The 18561-nt window shown below is 36.6% G+C and overlaps 2 protein-coding genes across 2 annotated transcripts in view; both read right to left on the reverse strand.

The window, feature by feature from the left end:
- Nucleotides 1-14524, reverse strand: part of LOC134678205 (uncharacterized) — a 51002-nt gene extending 36478 nt beyond the window's left edge. Inside the window, exons 1-2 of the mRNA XM_063536671.1 lie at nucleotides 14333-14524; nucleotides 2904-3109 (exon numbers count right to left, since the gene is read on the reverse strand). Of these exons, the coding sequence (XP_063392741.1) occupies nucleotides 2904-3097 (194 nt within the window). The 5' untranslated portion in view covers nucleotides 3098-3109; nucleotides 14333-14524. The remainder of the gene's footprint in view (nucleotides 1-2903; nucleotides 3110-14332) is intronic.
- Nucleotides 1-18561, reverse strand: part of LOC134678206 (diuretic hormone 45) — a 129099-nt gene that overhangs the window by 75808 nt on the left and 34730 nt on the right. The window lies entirely within an intron of this gene.

Here is an 18561-nt window from a genome sequence, read left to right on the forward strand (position 1 = left end):
TTTATCTTAGTTTGCGCGAGTATAATATATTATTATGACAAACGTTTGAAAACGTAAGCATGATAGTTAAGGCACTTACTACAGGTTTAACTAGTGCGTAATATAAAAAAAATATGTCTGCTCGATATTTCTACTCTTCGAGAATGTTCTTGACACTCTCAAGTAGTTAGGTATCAACGTGCTATTTCCGCCCTTAGGCCTAGCGTTGGGCGCATCAAGCTCAGTGTGTTTGTGCACCGAATACCTATATTATAATTGATTTTTTTTAGCATTAGAAACAATCTTGACGTGTCTTTAAAAAAAATATATATATTGTAAAACGCTTCAAAAATTTGTATATATAACTTATGAAAGCAAAATAATGTAAAAGATTGTTGACGTGTTCCATAAGTTACAATCATTTAAAATATATGTCATAATGACACTACTCGCGATGAAAATTTTCTAAGTCCCAGCTCCCTTTAAAAACATAAATCTTTGGAGGCGTCTAACTCAGCCATTTTTTATTTTAGAGAAAAGTTTTTTCAGTAAAAGATGCTTATTTTGACGTGATCTACACATTACAATCATTTAAAAATAGTGTCATAATGACACCACTTTGTCAAAAAAAATTGTAAGTCCCAGCCCCCCTTTGCTACAGTCCAACCCGAAAGGCACCTTAGGTTGGCGCTTACGTCATTATTAGCGGCGCCCCAATACTAATGCGGTGCTACGCGACGTAAGCGCCGACCGCCATATTCAACGTGGTTTGTCACATAGTACCCTGTAAAGGTATGATTCCAGGGACAAAAAATATGTTATAACGTTATCCAGCGTATAATGGAATTCATAAAAGTTTTTCTTTATAATTACTCCAAGTAAATTTGTTCATATTTGCATATTATTAAAAAGGTAAATGAAAAGTAATTGAGTAATTTAATTACTAATTAATGTAATTACAATTGCAAATTACACAGAAAATTAAATTACATGTAATTAAATTTTATGTAATTCAATTACATTGTAATTCAATTACATGTAATTCAATTAGTAATTAAATTACACGAGTAATTAATTACGCCCAACACTGGTGTGTATAATGTATAATACACGTATAATGTTAACGTTGCGTACATATGTACCACATGGACCTTTTTGTTTCATTTTATTGAAACCTGTGGGATCAAGTAATCTTCTCTGTCTGGCCATGAATATCCCCGGTGGGACCAAAAGCTCACTTTCTCTATTGTGCGTGGGAGCAATACTATACATGTAGTGAATGTACTGAAATAAATGAAATGAATCACTACTCTACAAAGACCAAGCCGCGGGCAGAAAATTGTGTACTATGGGGCGATACATAAATTATGTCATTTCAAATTAGCCCCCCCCCCCTTAGACATCGGATGATGGTAGCATGACGTAGGAGGAAACGGGGTCATTCGAATCATGATTTTAAGGAGGGGAGTAATTTATAGACAATTAACCCCTATTAAGTATGTAGAAAATAAAGCGTGGGTAAGCCAATGCATAATAAATATAATAATACATCTGCGGATTATTATCGGTGGCTACCTACAAGTACCTAATATAAGTAGGTATGTGGATATCACGGGCGCGGCGCTCGCAGCGCTCCTTCCGAGAATTACCCGCACTTATTACCGCGCGCTACATCTGCCGAATACGTCATATCTAATCATCGAAATGGCTGGCCGCAAGTCTTAACGTTGCAGATTATGAATATAAAACACTGCTAAGGTATATTATAAGTACTATATATCGCCATTTATAGAAAAAAACTGTTAATTAATACTCTAATACCACTCTACCAGTTAAATTGGTTTGTAACAATACCTACAATGCTTAAATTGGGGTTAAACTTACATCGGGTCGAACACAATTAGATACTTAGACACGCAGAACAACGAAATTTGTTTCTTCTAATATTTATTCACCATTAGGAGAGTACATATTTAGTTTTGGGCTGTACCTGGATGACTCACCCTCGACCGGGCCGGGGCCGGGCCGGAGCTTCCGGCGCTTTGTTTTCTGTGGAAAGCACCACGTGATCACCGTAGCCGTCATAGAAAATGACGTCGGACGCCTCGGCCTGGGCACGGCCAACTGAGTCATTCTTTATTTTGCCTATTATGCTGGGAAACGATGATTTTGCGTTAGGCATGTTACATTCATTTCGTTAAAATATAAATGGGTCAAACACATTTTAGAAAAACAAACGTCATACATATTTATCAATTATCACGTTTTTCTTATTTGCTGTAGTATTTGTAGTCAAGTAGTTAACTACTGTAAAATGGTTCCGCACCTCTAAGGGTGCAGTGTGCAGTGCAGTGTAATTTAGCTTTTGATTCTCTTAAGTTTGCGATGTCTACAGGAAAGCCGTGAACGAGTTAACCATACTATAAAATGTTACACTTACCTACAATATACTAACCAAATAGTTTGCGTTTACTTTGTTTACAAAATCATGTTTGCATTGTATAAATGGATCCGATACCTAGAAGGCACTCAACGTCCATGGGCGAATTTGATGTTAGGTATTATCGAAATAATTATTTTATTTTTCAATTAATTTAATTATGCTCACAACAGTTTTGCCATCAATACATGCAATACCTATTGCATACAGTACTAATAAAAACTGATTTTTAAAAAGCGTTTTCCAATTAAAAGACGTGTCAAGATCGCTTACCTTTTTTCTAATGCTAAAAAAACTTCGTTTTTTTAGCATTAAAGCAGAAGAATATAAATGATCGTATTAGATTCACAATTGTTATTGTGTTTTTGCCGTGACATATTTTTAAAACGTGTTTTTTAATTAAAAGACACATCAGGATGTTTACCTTTTTTCTAATGCAAAAAAAATCTAGGTATAATATACGTAACAAATTACAAGTGCTCACCATTCGATGCTCCGGTATCCTTTTACGCAGCAGTGGATGCTTTTAAACTGGCCCTGGAAGCCGTACTCGAGCGGGATCGGTTCCTTGGTGAACTGCATGTAGGTGGTGTTGGAAGGGATGAGGTGCAGCGAGCAGAGGTCCGCGGCGGCGGCGGCGCGCGCGCACCCCGCCGCCACCAGCACCAGCAGTAGCATGCGACTGGACACCTGCACGAAACAGGAGCGATTATTGTAGTTCGTTGTTTTTAGCATTAGAAAGAAGGTAAACAATCTTGACGTGTCTATATTAAAAAATATTGAAAAACGCTTTAAAAATTAGTTTATATTACTTATGAAAGCAAAAGAATGTAAAAGATCGTATATGATTTATAATTCTAACATTTGCTGTGACTTATTTATGGTGATTTTTAATAAAAAGACGTGTCTAGATCGCTTACCTTCTTTTTAATGCTAAAAAAAACTACCTATAGTAGATAATTGTTTTTGAAATCTATTGACCTAAAAGTTGAAGGTGCATCGTGCTTCTAAAGTTAATTGCTAAAATATATAATTTGAATCAAATAATACCATATACCTAAATAATCGCTAGAAAACCTACCGCATCCAAATCGGTTCACTCATACACGCACAAAAGGAGGTTAAAAAATATGATGTACTTTACGTACGAGTAAGTACTTAAGTAACAAAGGAAGTTAATAATAAGGCTTATTACTCTGATTTTCCCGCGTGATTCCCGTTCCCATGGAATTCCACAAAATACTTTGTCACACCTCTCCGTACAAGGTACGCTCTACAACCACCTCACTTCACGCGAATTGGATATTTTTGATTGATAAGGATTACCTAGATGTCCTAGATTACTGTTAGAATGATGACATCAGCGCAATAAAAACAAACCGTTAAGCGAGTCCGAGGGGATAATCTAATCAGTACCTACCTTGACACTTGAATTTACGAGTACACGAAACAGCTAATAGGTACCAACATTACATTCTGTATACATAATTAATATAATTATATTGTTTTGTTGAAATACTTGCATTCCAAATGATTCGGTCAAATTGTGTTTTTTGCAAAACTAAATGACCGGCCAGAATTCCATGAATGTAGTATGATACCTTTGGGTATAGTGCTTTACGCACACTAGTGTCCCACACTTCCCCCTGACGCAACCCCCCTTTTAGCATGAAATATGTCCCGGTTGCCACTCTTTTATTTTTTGGGGAAAGTATACAAAAAAAAATATTTTACGTATAGGCTATTATTATTGTCCATCTGCCGTATTCGAATTTCATGATATTCACAAGAGACGACACGTACTAGATCCATTCTAGATACGTTATAGTTTAGATATCAACTAGTTCTCTTTTGCAGCGCAATTCGAGCAACCAATGTCACTTTTACGTTAGATAGATCTATTAGATGTGAATTGGATCTCTAAGTCTTATCCTGTGGAAATCGTTCAAGAGTATCTCCAGAATCGCGCAAATGTCAAATTTGACAGGTCAGATCTTATGTCAAATCTCTTCTACACATCACAGAACTTGGCTCAGTTGGCACCCATATATATAGATCTCAATTATTTTGTCGGTGAGTCAACAACGACACATACTTATTTACCTTTCTTACCTTGACACTTTTTTCCTAACACTAATACTTTTTTTTAAAATGAGGGCTGCACACAACCACCGGCCGTTGTCAAAATTCTTGACGGAGGCCTTTGTCCAGCAGTGGACGTTGCCATCAAATGATGCGACTCTTATAAGTAAAAAAGGTAGCTATTTCTTCTACACGGGTTGTAGGTTGACTGTACATTACATGTAGATTAGATGGTTTACTAACGAATGGGCCAAAATCGTTTCCCAAAGTATCACATCCCAAACTATGTTTCCCAAATTATCATTTCCCAAAAAAATGTTTGGCAAAACAACTTATCGCAAATTTTCAGTTAGCAATAGTCTTTTTTGGCAAGTTATTGTTTAGCAAATAATTACTTGGACAAGTTTCATTTTACCAAATATTATTTAGTCAAATGTATCATTAAGCATAACTTACATGTCCCAAAATATTGCATGGCATACAATTTACATACCAATAAAGTGGAGGCTGCAGAATTTTATTTGTCTAGTATTTAAATGATCATTACATATACATAGTAAAATGTAACGTCAAAAAAAGACATTCTTACTGCCAAAAATATGTAGTAAATGATCACTAAAATTAAAACTCCATTTTAATGTAAAATGACAACCAAATTTGTTACATCTTGCTATACTATTAAAGCAAATAACACCAAAGTAATCATTGTAACCCAAAAATAGTAAATAACCACCAATATTCAAACCACATTTTAGTTTAAAATGTCATGCAATTTTTTTACATCTCGTTATTCTATTAAATTAATTAATCCACTTCGATGACCTTTTTTTAGTACATAGAATTTCGTTTCTGTAAGGACCGCAGTTCTAACCTAACCTAACCCACTTTTCTAATAGCATTTCGATTCTGTGAGGGTGACAGTTCTAACCTAACCTAACCCACTTTTCTGATAGCGGTTCCGTTTTGTGAGGATCGTAGTTCAAACCTAACCCAACCCACCCAAATTACGTAGAATTTAACGTACCTATTATAACATAACAAAAAGTACTTTAAATAGAGATGCCTATTTGTCAAATTTGCGAAGTGACAATTTTGACCAAACATCTTTTTGGAATATAATATTAGACAATAAAAAACGTTTGCTAAATAAGTTTTTGTCCTAATAACATTTGACAAAGTAAAATCATGCCAAATGTTAATTTGACCAAATAAATTATATGCGAAGTGTAACTTTGCTAAAGGTTCCTTTGGGAAATGAAACTATTGCGATAAGTTTGTTGGGAAGTGAAATTTGGCGAAATGTATTTGGCCGAAACGAAAGTACACCAGATTAGATACATATTATACAGTCAGCTTCATAGCATATGTAGATAGGTAGTGACGATCAAAGTGGCCAAACAATATAACGGGAGTATCGGGATACACATTTTATATTTGTCGACTGAACAATTACTAGTTGCGGTTTAACCCACATGAACTCTGTAACGTACCTAGCGATACCTAGCTATGAATGAATAGGTAAAGGATGACTCACGTTAGACTGGGCCGTGTCCGGGCCGGAGCTTCCGGCGCTTACTTTTCTATGACATGACGGGTGATCACGTGATGCGTTCCATAGAAAACGATGCTCCGGAAGCTCCGGCCCGGACACGGCCCGGTCTAACGTGAGTCATCCTTAATTGTATAAACTCTTTATTGTACAAAACATAAATTTATGGCACAGGATTAGGCATTACAGAAGGCGAATTATATTTAGTTATTCATACAGTACGCACCCACCTATACTTAGGTGCAATACTGTCCCAACCAATACGTGTTTTGCTTCAAAGGGACAATATGTTACTATTTTATAACCTATAATAGATTTACCAGGCAAGCAATATTGTCCGGGTAATAACTATTATTATTCACGAGTTAGTTACGGGTTATCACCGATGGCTGTAGAAATGTACTCGCATTTTATTGGGACAATTTTGCACCAGCCAGGCAATCAATCAATCAGCAGGCAGGTATCAACAATTCTTAGCAGTGACTCAAGTGTTTTTGCTTGTTACGAAAGTTACGAGTGGTCACGATAGCAGGATGTTGTGTGTCCTTAGTGTCCTAAGTCTTAATCCTAACGTCGTGCAACAATCAGTCGGCTCGATTCGGGAAATGAATTAGAGATGAAATAGTAAACATAATTATCTTTACTATATCGTATGTAGTTAATCTCTAATTCATTTCCCGAATCGGGCCGAGTGCCACTTGTGGGAACAGGAAGGGAAAAACGAAACTATGCATTGGTATCATTAAGGGTAACATTCCATTTCTGACCGCAGCTGCACTACTAGTGCGAACGCGTCGGTGTTATTGTCAATTTCTATAATTCATTAATTTGTTGGAAATGGACTGTCACCTTAATCAATAATCAGTAGGTAATCATTTATTGCTTTTATAGGTAAGGTAACACTAGGTGTTACATTTGTATATTGGTCAGCTACGAAACCCTGTATCTACTCGTAAGGGCACTGAAAATTAGAATTACTTAATTTAATTTGAATTAAGAACTGAAATATAGGAGTTATTGACCAATACATTCCTATAGAAATGAGTTGTTCTATTGAAATACGGCAAAAGCGTAGATCAAAATAAAGAAATAAATTCATGAAATTAATAATATTGAAAATTATTATTCGACAAGGTTTTTAACTAAGCAAGTGAAGCTTGGGTTTTCTGAAGGTACTGTTTGTAAATATGCACTGAAATGTCTCTGCTGACTCGTCTTTCAATTTCATCTATCCAACGGTATTTATGGTTTCCCTTTAGCGCCACTTGCACCATCCCACAAACCCGGGGCTAAGCGGTTTTACCTTCAACCCAGTGTCAAATTGTAGGTAGGTAACCATGGTAACTCCAGGCTTAACCGGTTAACCTCGGGTCGGTGGAATGGTGCAAGTGAGCCTTAGTCATTTCAGTACAGGTTATTTAATAGGTTCGTAGTATGTGTATGTTTGGATTCCGTGTTTATGCAAATAAATAACCGTAGACTACTAATAATACCATCTATGTTCTATAGTTCGTTTTTTTAGCATTAGAAAGAACTTGAAAGAAGGTAAGTGATCTTGACATGTCTTTTAATTACAAAACGCTTTTTAAAAATCGGTAACTATTACTTATGAAAGCAGAAAAATATAAATGATCGTATTAGATTCATAATTGTATATATCTATTCGATTTTTATTTGAAAACTACATTTTAAAATAGCGAAGCTGTAGGTACTTAGTTAGGTAGGTACATAAGAGTAGGTTCAACAACATAAACAAGCATGGCCTAAACGGGTTGTAAAACCAGAACTTAATCGTGTTCCGCGACAGCCTGCGCAATTTTTGCAATTACCGACCGACAGACGGCACACAGTAGGTATCTGACCACATATTGCAGTTGCCCCGCGAGCGCTGATTGCCTTCTCGGAAGCGAAGCTGCAATTGCATCAACCGCAAGTGCGCCTCGTCGCACTAGAGTTATGTGGTCATATATTATATGTATATAAATATTAATGGAATATAGTATAGTTCGTTTTATTTAGCATTAGAAATAAGGTAAACAATATTGATGTGTCTTTTAATTGAAAAACACATTTTAAAAATAAGTCACGGCAAATATGTAACAATTATTAATCTAATACGATCATTTATATTCTTCTGCTTTCATAAGTAATAGTTTTTGATTTTTAAAAAGCGTTTTTCAATTAAAAGACATGTCAAGATCGCTTACCTTCTTGCAAGTTCTTTCTAATGCTAAAAAAAAACGAACTATAGGTATCTATTATATTTTCAAGTATATTACTTTCTCACTTTAGCCTTTAGCCCCATCTCCATCCTGCTCTTGAAAGACTTCAAGCTGGACCGTGAGTCTAGTCGTGAGTTTTCAAGGTGGTAAGTAAAACCATCAAATTATTTCCGTCATTGGCGTATAATTCTAATTTGGCGCCTGAGTGCGGACGCTTCCAACGCTCAAAAAACAGTGTAAGCGCTCTCCGACGCATCTCGACGACACATTTTAGACTGCTTCTGCAGCGTTTGACTCGCCGTCACTCAGTAACCGTAGAGGGACCACACAGCCTCGTACAAGATATTTTTCCATTCCTTCATTTTGAATCTTATTATAATTTCCTTTGGGCCAGCTTGAAAACTAATGATTATACACAGGCTGTGTTTTTCCACACATTGTTGCACCAGAGACTCTAATGTACTTACCGTCCCTAATATAATCCTACACCTTATAAAAAAAACAAAGTCCCTCGCCGCGTATGTCTGTATGTATATACAGACAGTTTTCGCGGTAAACTGGAAAACTACTGAACGGATTTTCATGTGGTTTCACCTATCAATACCGTGTAAAGGTTTTGTGTATTCCGTTCGAAGCCAGGGCGGTTCAGTTTAAAAATATTTATTCCCATAAGAATATAATACATATTCACTTAAATGAGAGTATACAGCTTTTTTATGGTGTAAATACATTGGTAGCAACAAGCAACATGCAAGTGAATTTATTTACAAGCTTATAAATAAGTTCTTTGTATAATATGCTTTCATTAGCCCTAACTAGCATATATCTATATATAAAACAATCAATCCTTATTTCCCTTGATCACGGTATCACACGTGAGCGGGTGGACTAATTTCGCTAATTATTTTTTGTTATCTTTGTTATTCTCCGGAGAAGGTTCTTATGAAAAAAAAACAAAATAAGCTCCATATAATATACCCTTAGATATAGGTGAAATGAAGTTCATCGGGTCATCTAGTTATATTTATATATATATTATAAGGAGCAAAGCGCAACCTAATTATTTAGGTAGGTATACTAACTAACTACTAGTAGTGAACAAATTTCCAATTTTGGTCAGAGAGTTAAACCTGTAAATTGCTCAACCGTGGTGTGTTGTACCAGGGAGTTTGACCGTAATAAAGTTCGGCGCCGGGGGCGAGACAGTGGTTTGATAGCAAAACGCAAAATGGCAATTAGCGGGTGGCAGATTTTAGAGTGTTGTTCTATTCGATTTTACTACTGGTAACTATACAGCGTATGACCACAATTAACTGAGATTTCGTTAACCTTATTTGCATAAACAAAGGCTCACCGGGATTCAGATACGAGTACGAGTGCTGCTGTTATACAAAGGTACCATAACTGCCGAAAACGCGACGTTCGCGCGCGGGCACTGACCCGACTCCCCCGCCGTTGCCGTCGGGCGCAGCGGGAACAAAGTACGAAAAAAAATGCAGCAGAATTTTTAAAATAAGTGGCCTTACTTATTGCATCCGATACTGAATGCTTTGTACTGCCAAAACCTTAATTTGATACTTAAATTACTTACCCTATGTACCACGAACCGATACCGAAGATATAAGAACGGGTGCGCTAAAACAATAATAAGTACTAAAACAATAATAATGAATCTCATGCAGTTTTATCTCTTACGACACCGACGTTCTTTGAGGGGTGAGTTGTCGTACTAAATGTATAGGAGGGATTGAAGTTAATGTTTGGGATATACGAGTATCTGCTTTATTAAAAAAAAAGTCATTAATGTAATTTTACTCATTGGGTAACTCACTTTCGATATCAATTTGTAGTTTTCTGATATCTGTTATATTTACGGAATTATCGCCTTGCTACATTTACCGATTACACCCTGTATAAGTTCGGCTCTGCGTTGATGAGTCGGTCAGGACACATACAATATGCATTTATAGAGAAAGATATGATAATATTTCTTTCAACACATGAAGTAGGTAAGTATAAGAACTTAAAATACAAAAAAAGTTTCGTTTTAACACGTCGCACTAATCTTCCTTTTGGAAGTAAGTGTCAGCTGGTTTTCGTTTGCAAGATAATCGGGTTTTCATATAATGGATGGATTATCATTTATTTATCACCCCTTGTCGAAAAAGATAAAATAAATTCAAACATTTCAATCAATAAAGTTATCTTAATTTTTTTGCAACCCACAACTATAATTTGCTTGAGTGGGTATACAGTGGGTAGGTACTTAGTTTAAAAATAGAATGACTTTTTCAATAACTGTTACATTTATCATGCGTGTGGTACAGTCGCCATCATATAAGATATCGAAGCGGCCAGGGTGCTCACAAATATCTAAACATTGCCTCTATTTATTTATTGACAAGGCATCAGAGTGCGTGCTTTGAGCATTGCTAATACTGCATGATGGTGAGTATGGTGGCTGCAAGACAGAATTACAGTAAGTAGGTCATGTTTTCATTACAGTTGATTTCGTAAATAGCTAAATATGTATTCATTTCTCACCTTATTGAGATGGATTAGGTTTGGTGAGGTGTATGTAGGTACTAACGCATTTTTGAACTCGACTGTATCAGGTATATCTGGGGCACCTTAGAGCATTTAGTTACTGGAGATGTCACCGCTGTCATTTTCATTACGAAACAGTGCCGATTTTTGCGGGGGAGGGGACGTCATTGCTATTTCTACGTGATTTGTACGTAACGTACAAATAGCCATTTCAGTCCATACTAAAGTTTGCACAATTGTGCAAGTTTTTCGTCAGAGGGGTAAGCTCTTAATGGCCAGTCCAGTTATTAAATGCTCTAAGGGGGGGGGGGGGGCACGGGAGTGCCATCGCTAAGTCAAGAATACGATTTACTACGCACACAACGCTAAAATCAGACTGCTTGAATTAGACTGATAATTTAATAGTTATGAATCAAAGTAACCTTCATTCTTGAATTTCTTGATTCTACTCATATGTTTCTCATATAAATATTGGCAAAAAATTTAGGTACTTAGGTATCCTACATAGCTACTTACATTTTAATTAGTGATGTACCGACTATTGATTTGGCCGACTAGCCGACTAGCCGACTAATCGGCGCTCGAATGGCCGATTAGTCGGCCGACTAGTCGGCTAGTCGGCCAGATAATTAGTTTCGTATAGCAATGTACAAATTGCAGAACATTCCCAAAAAGCGGAAACGTTCTCGAGAATGTTCTCAGAACATTCCTGCAACATGGAAATTATTGTTTAAACAAGAGAATATACTTGAAATAAAGTTTAAATAGGCATAACTTAAAACTAAATGTTATTATGCATATATTATTGTCTATTACAGTTAGCTATTTTGTTGATGTGATAAATTTACCAATAAGTTGCTTAAATTCTCACTTTATATCAGAGAACATTTCGACTTTCGACAAATTTTTCCAAATTTTTTTTTTAGTGTCATTAGAGTCTAGAGGCCTCTATCTCCCGCCATGCCAAATCTCAGCGCGCTCGGACCAACTTGAAAAAATTAAAAAAAAAATGTCGGACATTTTGTTTTTTTTTAATGCAGTTTGTTTTGTCTCGGGGCCCTCTATGACATTTGGTCGAGCACCCCCCCACCTATCACGCACCGTTTAAAAGTTGCCATACAAAATAAAAGTGGCCAGTTTTCCCGCAATTGTAGCATTTGTCCCCAAAAAAATTTTTTCGTAGGTTTCTAGGGGACCCTGAGATTCCGTGACCAAAATTTCAGCGCGCTAGGACAAAATTCAAAAAGTTTTAATAAAAAGTCGGCCATATTGAAAAAAAATGGCGGCGTCAAATCTGCCAGGGTCCCTCTATGACATTTGGTCGAGCACCCCCCACCTAAGTCTGACCGTTTGGCCGGGCCGTCATACATTTTTCTGACCGGAAGCGGACGACCAAAAGTCGGAATTTTCTGGGGGTAAAGACTACACCTAAACTATCGTGAATATTCATGGTATAAACTACGATAAATAAATAAATTCTCGTTCTCGAGAACATTCTCAGAAGTTACCGAGAATTTCTCATGTGGAAAGTTTCGCAACTTTGGAAAGTTCTCGTGCGTGCATTGCTAGTTTCGTATAAGTTCAGATAAAAAACAATAGTTTTGCTCCTTTGGTTGCGCTATTCATCATAATTTAGCTTTGCTAAAAGGTGTTCTCTACAGGTTCAAAGACCTATCACAAGAATCCTCGTTCAATTTCTGTCTTTAGTTCTTTTATTTTGCGATCCTGAGCAGACCGTCAGTACAGGAGGTATTTCCAAGGCTCTATTTCCCGTACGTAGTCGCCAGTTAAGAGCCAACAGGAGTGGTCATTTCTCCATACAAACGTACTCCTCGTTTTCCTCCGTGGTTTTTGAAGCTAGAGCAATGATTTTTTGAACACAGATTAATATTGTCAATATCTGTGTCGGACCGTTTTGCTTTTTTTGATATTTTTGTTTTTTAAGGCGCTAGACCCCTTCAAAAATGGCCAAAATGGCCTAATTGACTATGCCGCAATGAGAGGCGTGGCATTCAAAACTGATATCAATTAGCCAAAAAAGCAAAACGGTCCGACACAGATAATTTCATAATCATTTAGATTTCCAAATTTGGTTACATTGGTTAAGTTTTGGAGGAGGAAACAGAGAAGTACGAAACCTCGATTTTTGAGATTTTTACGCAGGATTTTTCGCCTTGTCCTTATCGCACTACTTTTAGGTGCCGCGCAACGTGCCCTGACTAAGTAAGTCTCTAAATTTTGCAATAACATTCATAGTTACTCATGGCTCCACCATTAAAAAAAAACAAAACCTGAATAATAATAAAAAAAATAACTATCGAACTTGCACATTAAATTACACGAGAATCAATTGAGATCGACCTGTAGAGGAAAACACCAGCCCACCAACATATGATAACGATCAAACGGTCAATTATATGAACAAAAGTTTTCGTATGCAACCTGAATAGGTATTTTAGTAAAATAAATATATAACATATGGTAAATATAGACTGTTGATTTCTTCTTTTTTGTTTTTCTTTCACTAATAAAGTGCCAACTAATCGGCCATTTTTGCCGACTAGTCGCCGACTAGTCGCCGACTACAAATGTGGCCGGATAGTCGGCTTTCCCGACTAGTCGGAGACTAGTCGGTACATCCCTAATTTTAATATGTTTACAACGGCACGACGCGCCGCGCCAATTTTCCACTTCACGTTCCTACAATTCCCTGTGTAAGTACCTATGTCCTTGCAAGAAATAACAAGCACTAAATTGATAAACTACAATGAGAGAACGATGGGGCGACCGATTGTTGGAATCGGCAAAAAATCGCATTAGGTGAGACAAGTTGGAACAAGTTTAATCTATATTATACGCGTGGCGGAGGTACAGTCAAGTAGACCACTTACTCAAAAATATGTCCCGTACTTCTTAATTTGCTGACATAGCTATGGGACATATTTTTTTTTAGTATGAATAGTTCACCCATATTTTTACACTTGACTGTACAATTATTTCAAATTGTCAAATGTTTTTTTTTGAATTTTGGAATTACATATAAATTACATTACATTTGAAAATTATTAAAAGTAAGTAGTTAAATAGCTTAACGTTAAGTACTTATGTATTTAAATCGAACCGGCTTTAATTAGGTAAGCATATTTGTGACATCCCACGGGTAAAGGTACCTTATGGCGGTTGGCGCTTACGCTATTATGAACGCCGCTCCAATATTATTGCGGTGCTATGCGACGTAATTTAAGCGCCAGCCGCCATAAGGTACCTTTTACCGAGGAACGTCAAATTTTATTTATTAAACTCGTTAATTAGGTAGTTGACAATAAAAACTAATCCATACCAAGGTAAGGAATTTGTTAAAAGATACATTTTGATAGATAAAAACGTAAAAAGCAAAACCACGTAATTGAGAAATACCTGTTAGAGGAATCAGAACTAATATTTATTACTTTATCTAGTTAAGAATCAGCGTCAGTCTGCGAATAACCGTGCCAGTTAAAGTTTTCAACTTACCTCACTCCGACTTCTAGGAATGTTGATTTCTAGAGACGAACACGGGTTTAGTCCAAAATATTTGTACACAGTCAATGCAGATACCAAGATCTTGTGAACACACAGAACCAACAGTCTAATTTGATGTGCAACTTAACCGGCCTCTTCCGTGCAACCGGCGCGTCATATTAGCACCGAGAGCGGAACCGGACTGACTCGACACTCGAGTCACTCGCCCGACAGTCGACTCTGGGACTGTGACTCAAAGCATTGTCAACTTAAACCATTACTCGGTGTTTGACGTCATCAGCGCGCTTGCAGTCGCTTTTCAATTGCACGTTGCGGCTTGATTTTATATATACCTACGAGTATATCCCTCATTTCCCTCAAACTAGTGACAGCTTAAATGCCCTCCTAACGATAAGTGCAATAACTAATTTTGAAATCTCAGTCGCTTGTGTGACACATTGTATGAGGACAAGGTATATTATTTAATGATAATTTAATATGAGTTATTGCACTTATTGTTAGGAGGGCAGTCAATTGCTCCTATTTCTCCGACCTACTTAACTGTCATTTTCGTACAAAAGCAGGATTTAGTTTGGACACTTAAAAAACACCGTCTATCCAGACAGCAACCGGCATGCAGCCATGCACCAATAACCAAATCATGACGCTAATCAACCTAATTCACAAAATTGTTTCTTGACATTCGACATATGGATTAGATATGTCAGTGTCAAATGTGACGTTTCTTCAAACAAAAACGTCACTTTGGAAACTGACACATCTAATCCATATCGTTTCTAGATCTATTAATTGACGTATATTAAAGTTCGAATCGGGCCGAAAGTAAAGATTTCATTCCTAACTGCTAGGAGCTCTCAAATTAAAATTATAGATATTAACGAAATTCAGTAAACTGAAATGGATGTCATACATAACCAAAAGAAAAATTGGCACATGCCTTTAGTGCCCACGTAACGGCTGGGTGGGATCGATCTTCTGCATTCGCAGCAAATTCAGTAAGTTCAGGCGTGTAGAAACAGCAATACTCCTAACTGGCCATCGGTGGACCTTATTACAAAAGGCATAAGGTCCACCGATGGATACCTAAGAGTGTTGCGGTTTGTACTTACACTCAGCATCAATTGTAGAGCATTATGGTAACATTCCATTTCTAACCGCAGCTGCACTACCGGTACTGAACGCGTCGCTGTCATTGTCAATTTCCATAGTAAAATGAACAGTAATGCAGATGTCGTTGGAAACGGACTGTTACCTTTAAACAACCCTCCAAACGTATCTGCCATCCTGGAATACTTTTCCATATCGTGGTGCCTCCTCTCTTCAGTTCGCGTTCTAAAGTATCTTACATAGTTTATTCTACTACATACCTACAGAGACTTGCAAAATGGCAGAGATAACACGTTGTAAATAATAGGGCTGAGGCCCCATTTGACTCGAGGAAGTGACAGAATGTGACATGGCTGTCACGTGTCATGGAAAACAGACGCTCGTTATAGTTCGTTTTTAGGGTTCCGTACCCAAAGGGTAAAACGGGACCCTATTACTAAGACTTCGCTGTCCGTCCGTCCGTCCGTCCGTCCGTCCGTCCGTCTGTCACCAGGCTGTATCTAACCGTGATAGCTAGACAGTTGAAATTTTCACAGATGATGTTAATACGATCATTTATATTCTTTTGGTTTCATAAGTAATAGTTACTGATTTTTAAAAAGCTTTTTCTATTAAAAGACATGTCAAGATCGCTTACCTTCTTTCTAATGCTAAAATACGAAGTATTTCCTAGGAAAGATTATTAAATGACAATTACTAGTAGGTATTTGCCCGAATTCGCGATTCACTAAAAACAAACTAAGTTTTTCAATTGCAGAGCGGATTCATAGGTATCAATTAAATTTTCGGGGTTATTGAATAAAACATTTTTTATAATTTCATCTAAACATTTATGTTGAATATGTACCTAGCTATATCTGAAGATTCTGAAGCCTAGTCAAAATTCTAGAATAGTTATTTGTTTTATAAGGGGGCAACGTTGTTTTTTTTTATAGATAGGAGACAACGCGTCTTAATCGCAGTATGCATTTTATTAGTCGGTGCGATTTAAGTAAATCATTTAATACTGCTTTCGGATGGCTAAAGTCTTACCTAAAAGATAGAAAGCAACTAGTTGAGATAGAATACTTTAACTTTGCAACTGGAGAAATAGAATACGTAAAATCAAATTTTGAAACTCTTAACGCTTCCATCCCGCAAGGAAGCGTTATTGGATGTTTGCTTTTCCTTATTTACATCAACGACCTCCCCAAAATCACAAATGATCCCTGTGTGTTATTTGCCGATGATGTGTCATTAATTACAGCTTGCCAAAACCCTGAAGACGTCAATGAGAAACTTACAGATAACCTAAACGTAGTCAGTTCCTGAATGAGAGACCATAACCTCGATATAAACTATAAGAAGACCAAAATAATTGCATTCTACCCATACCAGAAAACGCCACTAGATATAGAGTACACATACGAAAATACTCAGCTAGAAGTCGTACAAAGCGCTACACTACTGGGTTTAGATATAGCAAAGAGAATATATTGTAATAGAGAGGTAAAGTCTAAGAAAAAAACGTGCCCCTCAGTTTGACAACCAAAACAGATGGCGCTGTACTCCGCCATATATTTTGCGGTCACTTAGTTGTCAAACGTCAACTTTTGACAATCAGAGTTACCGCAAAATGTATGGAGCTGTACAGCGCCATCTCGTTAACCTGTCAAATTCGAAGCACGAAATTGTCTTAGATTTTACCCATCTTACTCAATCAATATATCTTTGGATATAGACAGTCACATGAATTGGAAATCCCATATAGAGAAAATTAGGAAAAAAATATCCCAATTCGTCTATGCGCTTCGGGAGGTTAAAGTAACGACAAATTTGGAGACAGCCCTAACAACATATTACGCGTATGCATATGCCTGGCTAAATTACGGTATTATTCTGTGGGGTAATAGTACCAATGCTCCATTACTTTTTATCCTTCAGAAAAAGCTTGTTCGTATCCTAATAAATAAAACACTTGACGAAATCGAAAGCCACAAACCTTATTTTTCTGAACTTGGGCTGCTGACCCTCACATCTATATATATATATTAGAAATGTGTAAGTTCCTTCGAAAGCATAGGGAACTCTATATAAAACGAGAGGACCTACCTTCTACACGATCAATACGTAACAAGAATAGACTAATCCCACCACCTTGTAAACTTAAACTACTGTCATCGGGCCCTTTAGTAATGTCTATTAAAATATATAATAAGCTCCCAGAGTCTATAAAAGAAGAAGAAAATGATAATATATATATAAATAAAATTAAACAGTTGTTATTAGATAAGTCTTATTATACTCTAAGCGAATATTTTAATGACAGATTATAATTCAAAAATATTGTTTATTGAGATAATTACTTCATTATAAATTCTCCTCTCTTAGGAATGTAAATAATATATTGCAGTGCCCAACAGGGTTCACAAAGACCTAGCTTATAAATTTATCACCTGTACAACTACTTTGTGAATTTGCAAATAAATATTGAGTATTGAGTATTGAATACCTACAATATTTATCAAGTCTCAACAATTTATCAAGATTTTACAAACTCTACATCTACAATATAAAGGAGATATATTTAGGTGTCAGCAGGAGTGTTGAGGTAATCACGCAACTAGGTACTTATTTAGAATAGGTACTCCTTGATAAAAGTTACGTACAATAGTAAATGAACTAGCAAGTGAATATAATTTAATTACGCATTACGCGATACCTATTTAAGCTAAATATTAAAGGCTATTTATGGTAAAGTTATGCAATGGGCTGTCGAATTTCCAGCCACTGTAAAAAATTACATTGTATCAAAATCAATTTCTTTTTTGTAATATGCATACTGTGCATGAGATCAACTATGGCGCTTATAACTAGAGGCCAATTCAACCTTACATTTTGACATCAAAATGATGTCATTTTGTTTTGGTTCGCCCTTGTCTGCGTGTCGCTCACGCCAATACATGCCTATGACAAGTTCGAGCTTCGAGCTAAATGCATGCGCACATGATAACTAAATTACAGCATTTAGATACGCCACCTGTTTGAATGGGCCTCATATCTAAATCTAAAATTCGAATAAGCCTCTACGTTACTGAAATGGATATGAGTAGGTATGATAATAGAAACATTAC

Source organism: Cydia fagiglandana, chromosome Z, assembly GCF_963556715.1.
Source record: "Cydia fagiglandana chromosome Z, ilCydFagi1.1, whole genome shotgun sequence".
In the NCBI taxonomy this organism is placed as follows: Eukaryota; Metazoa; Arthropoda; class Insecta; order Lepidoptera; family Tortricidae; genus Cydia; species Cydia fagiglandana.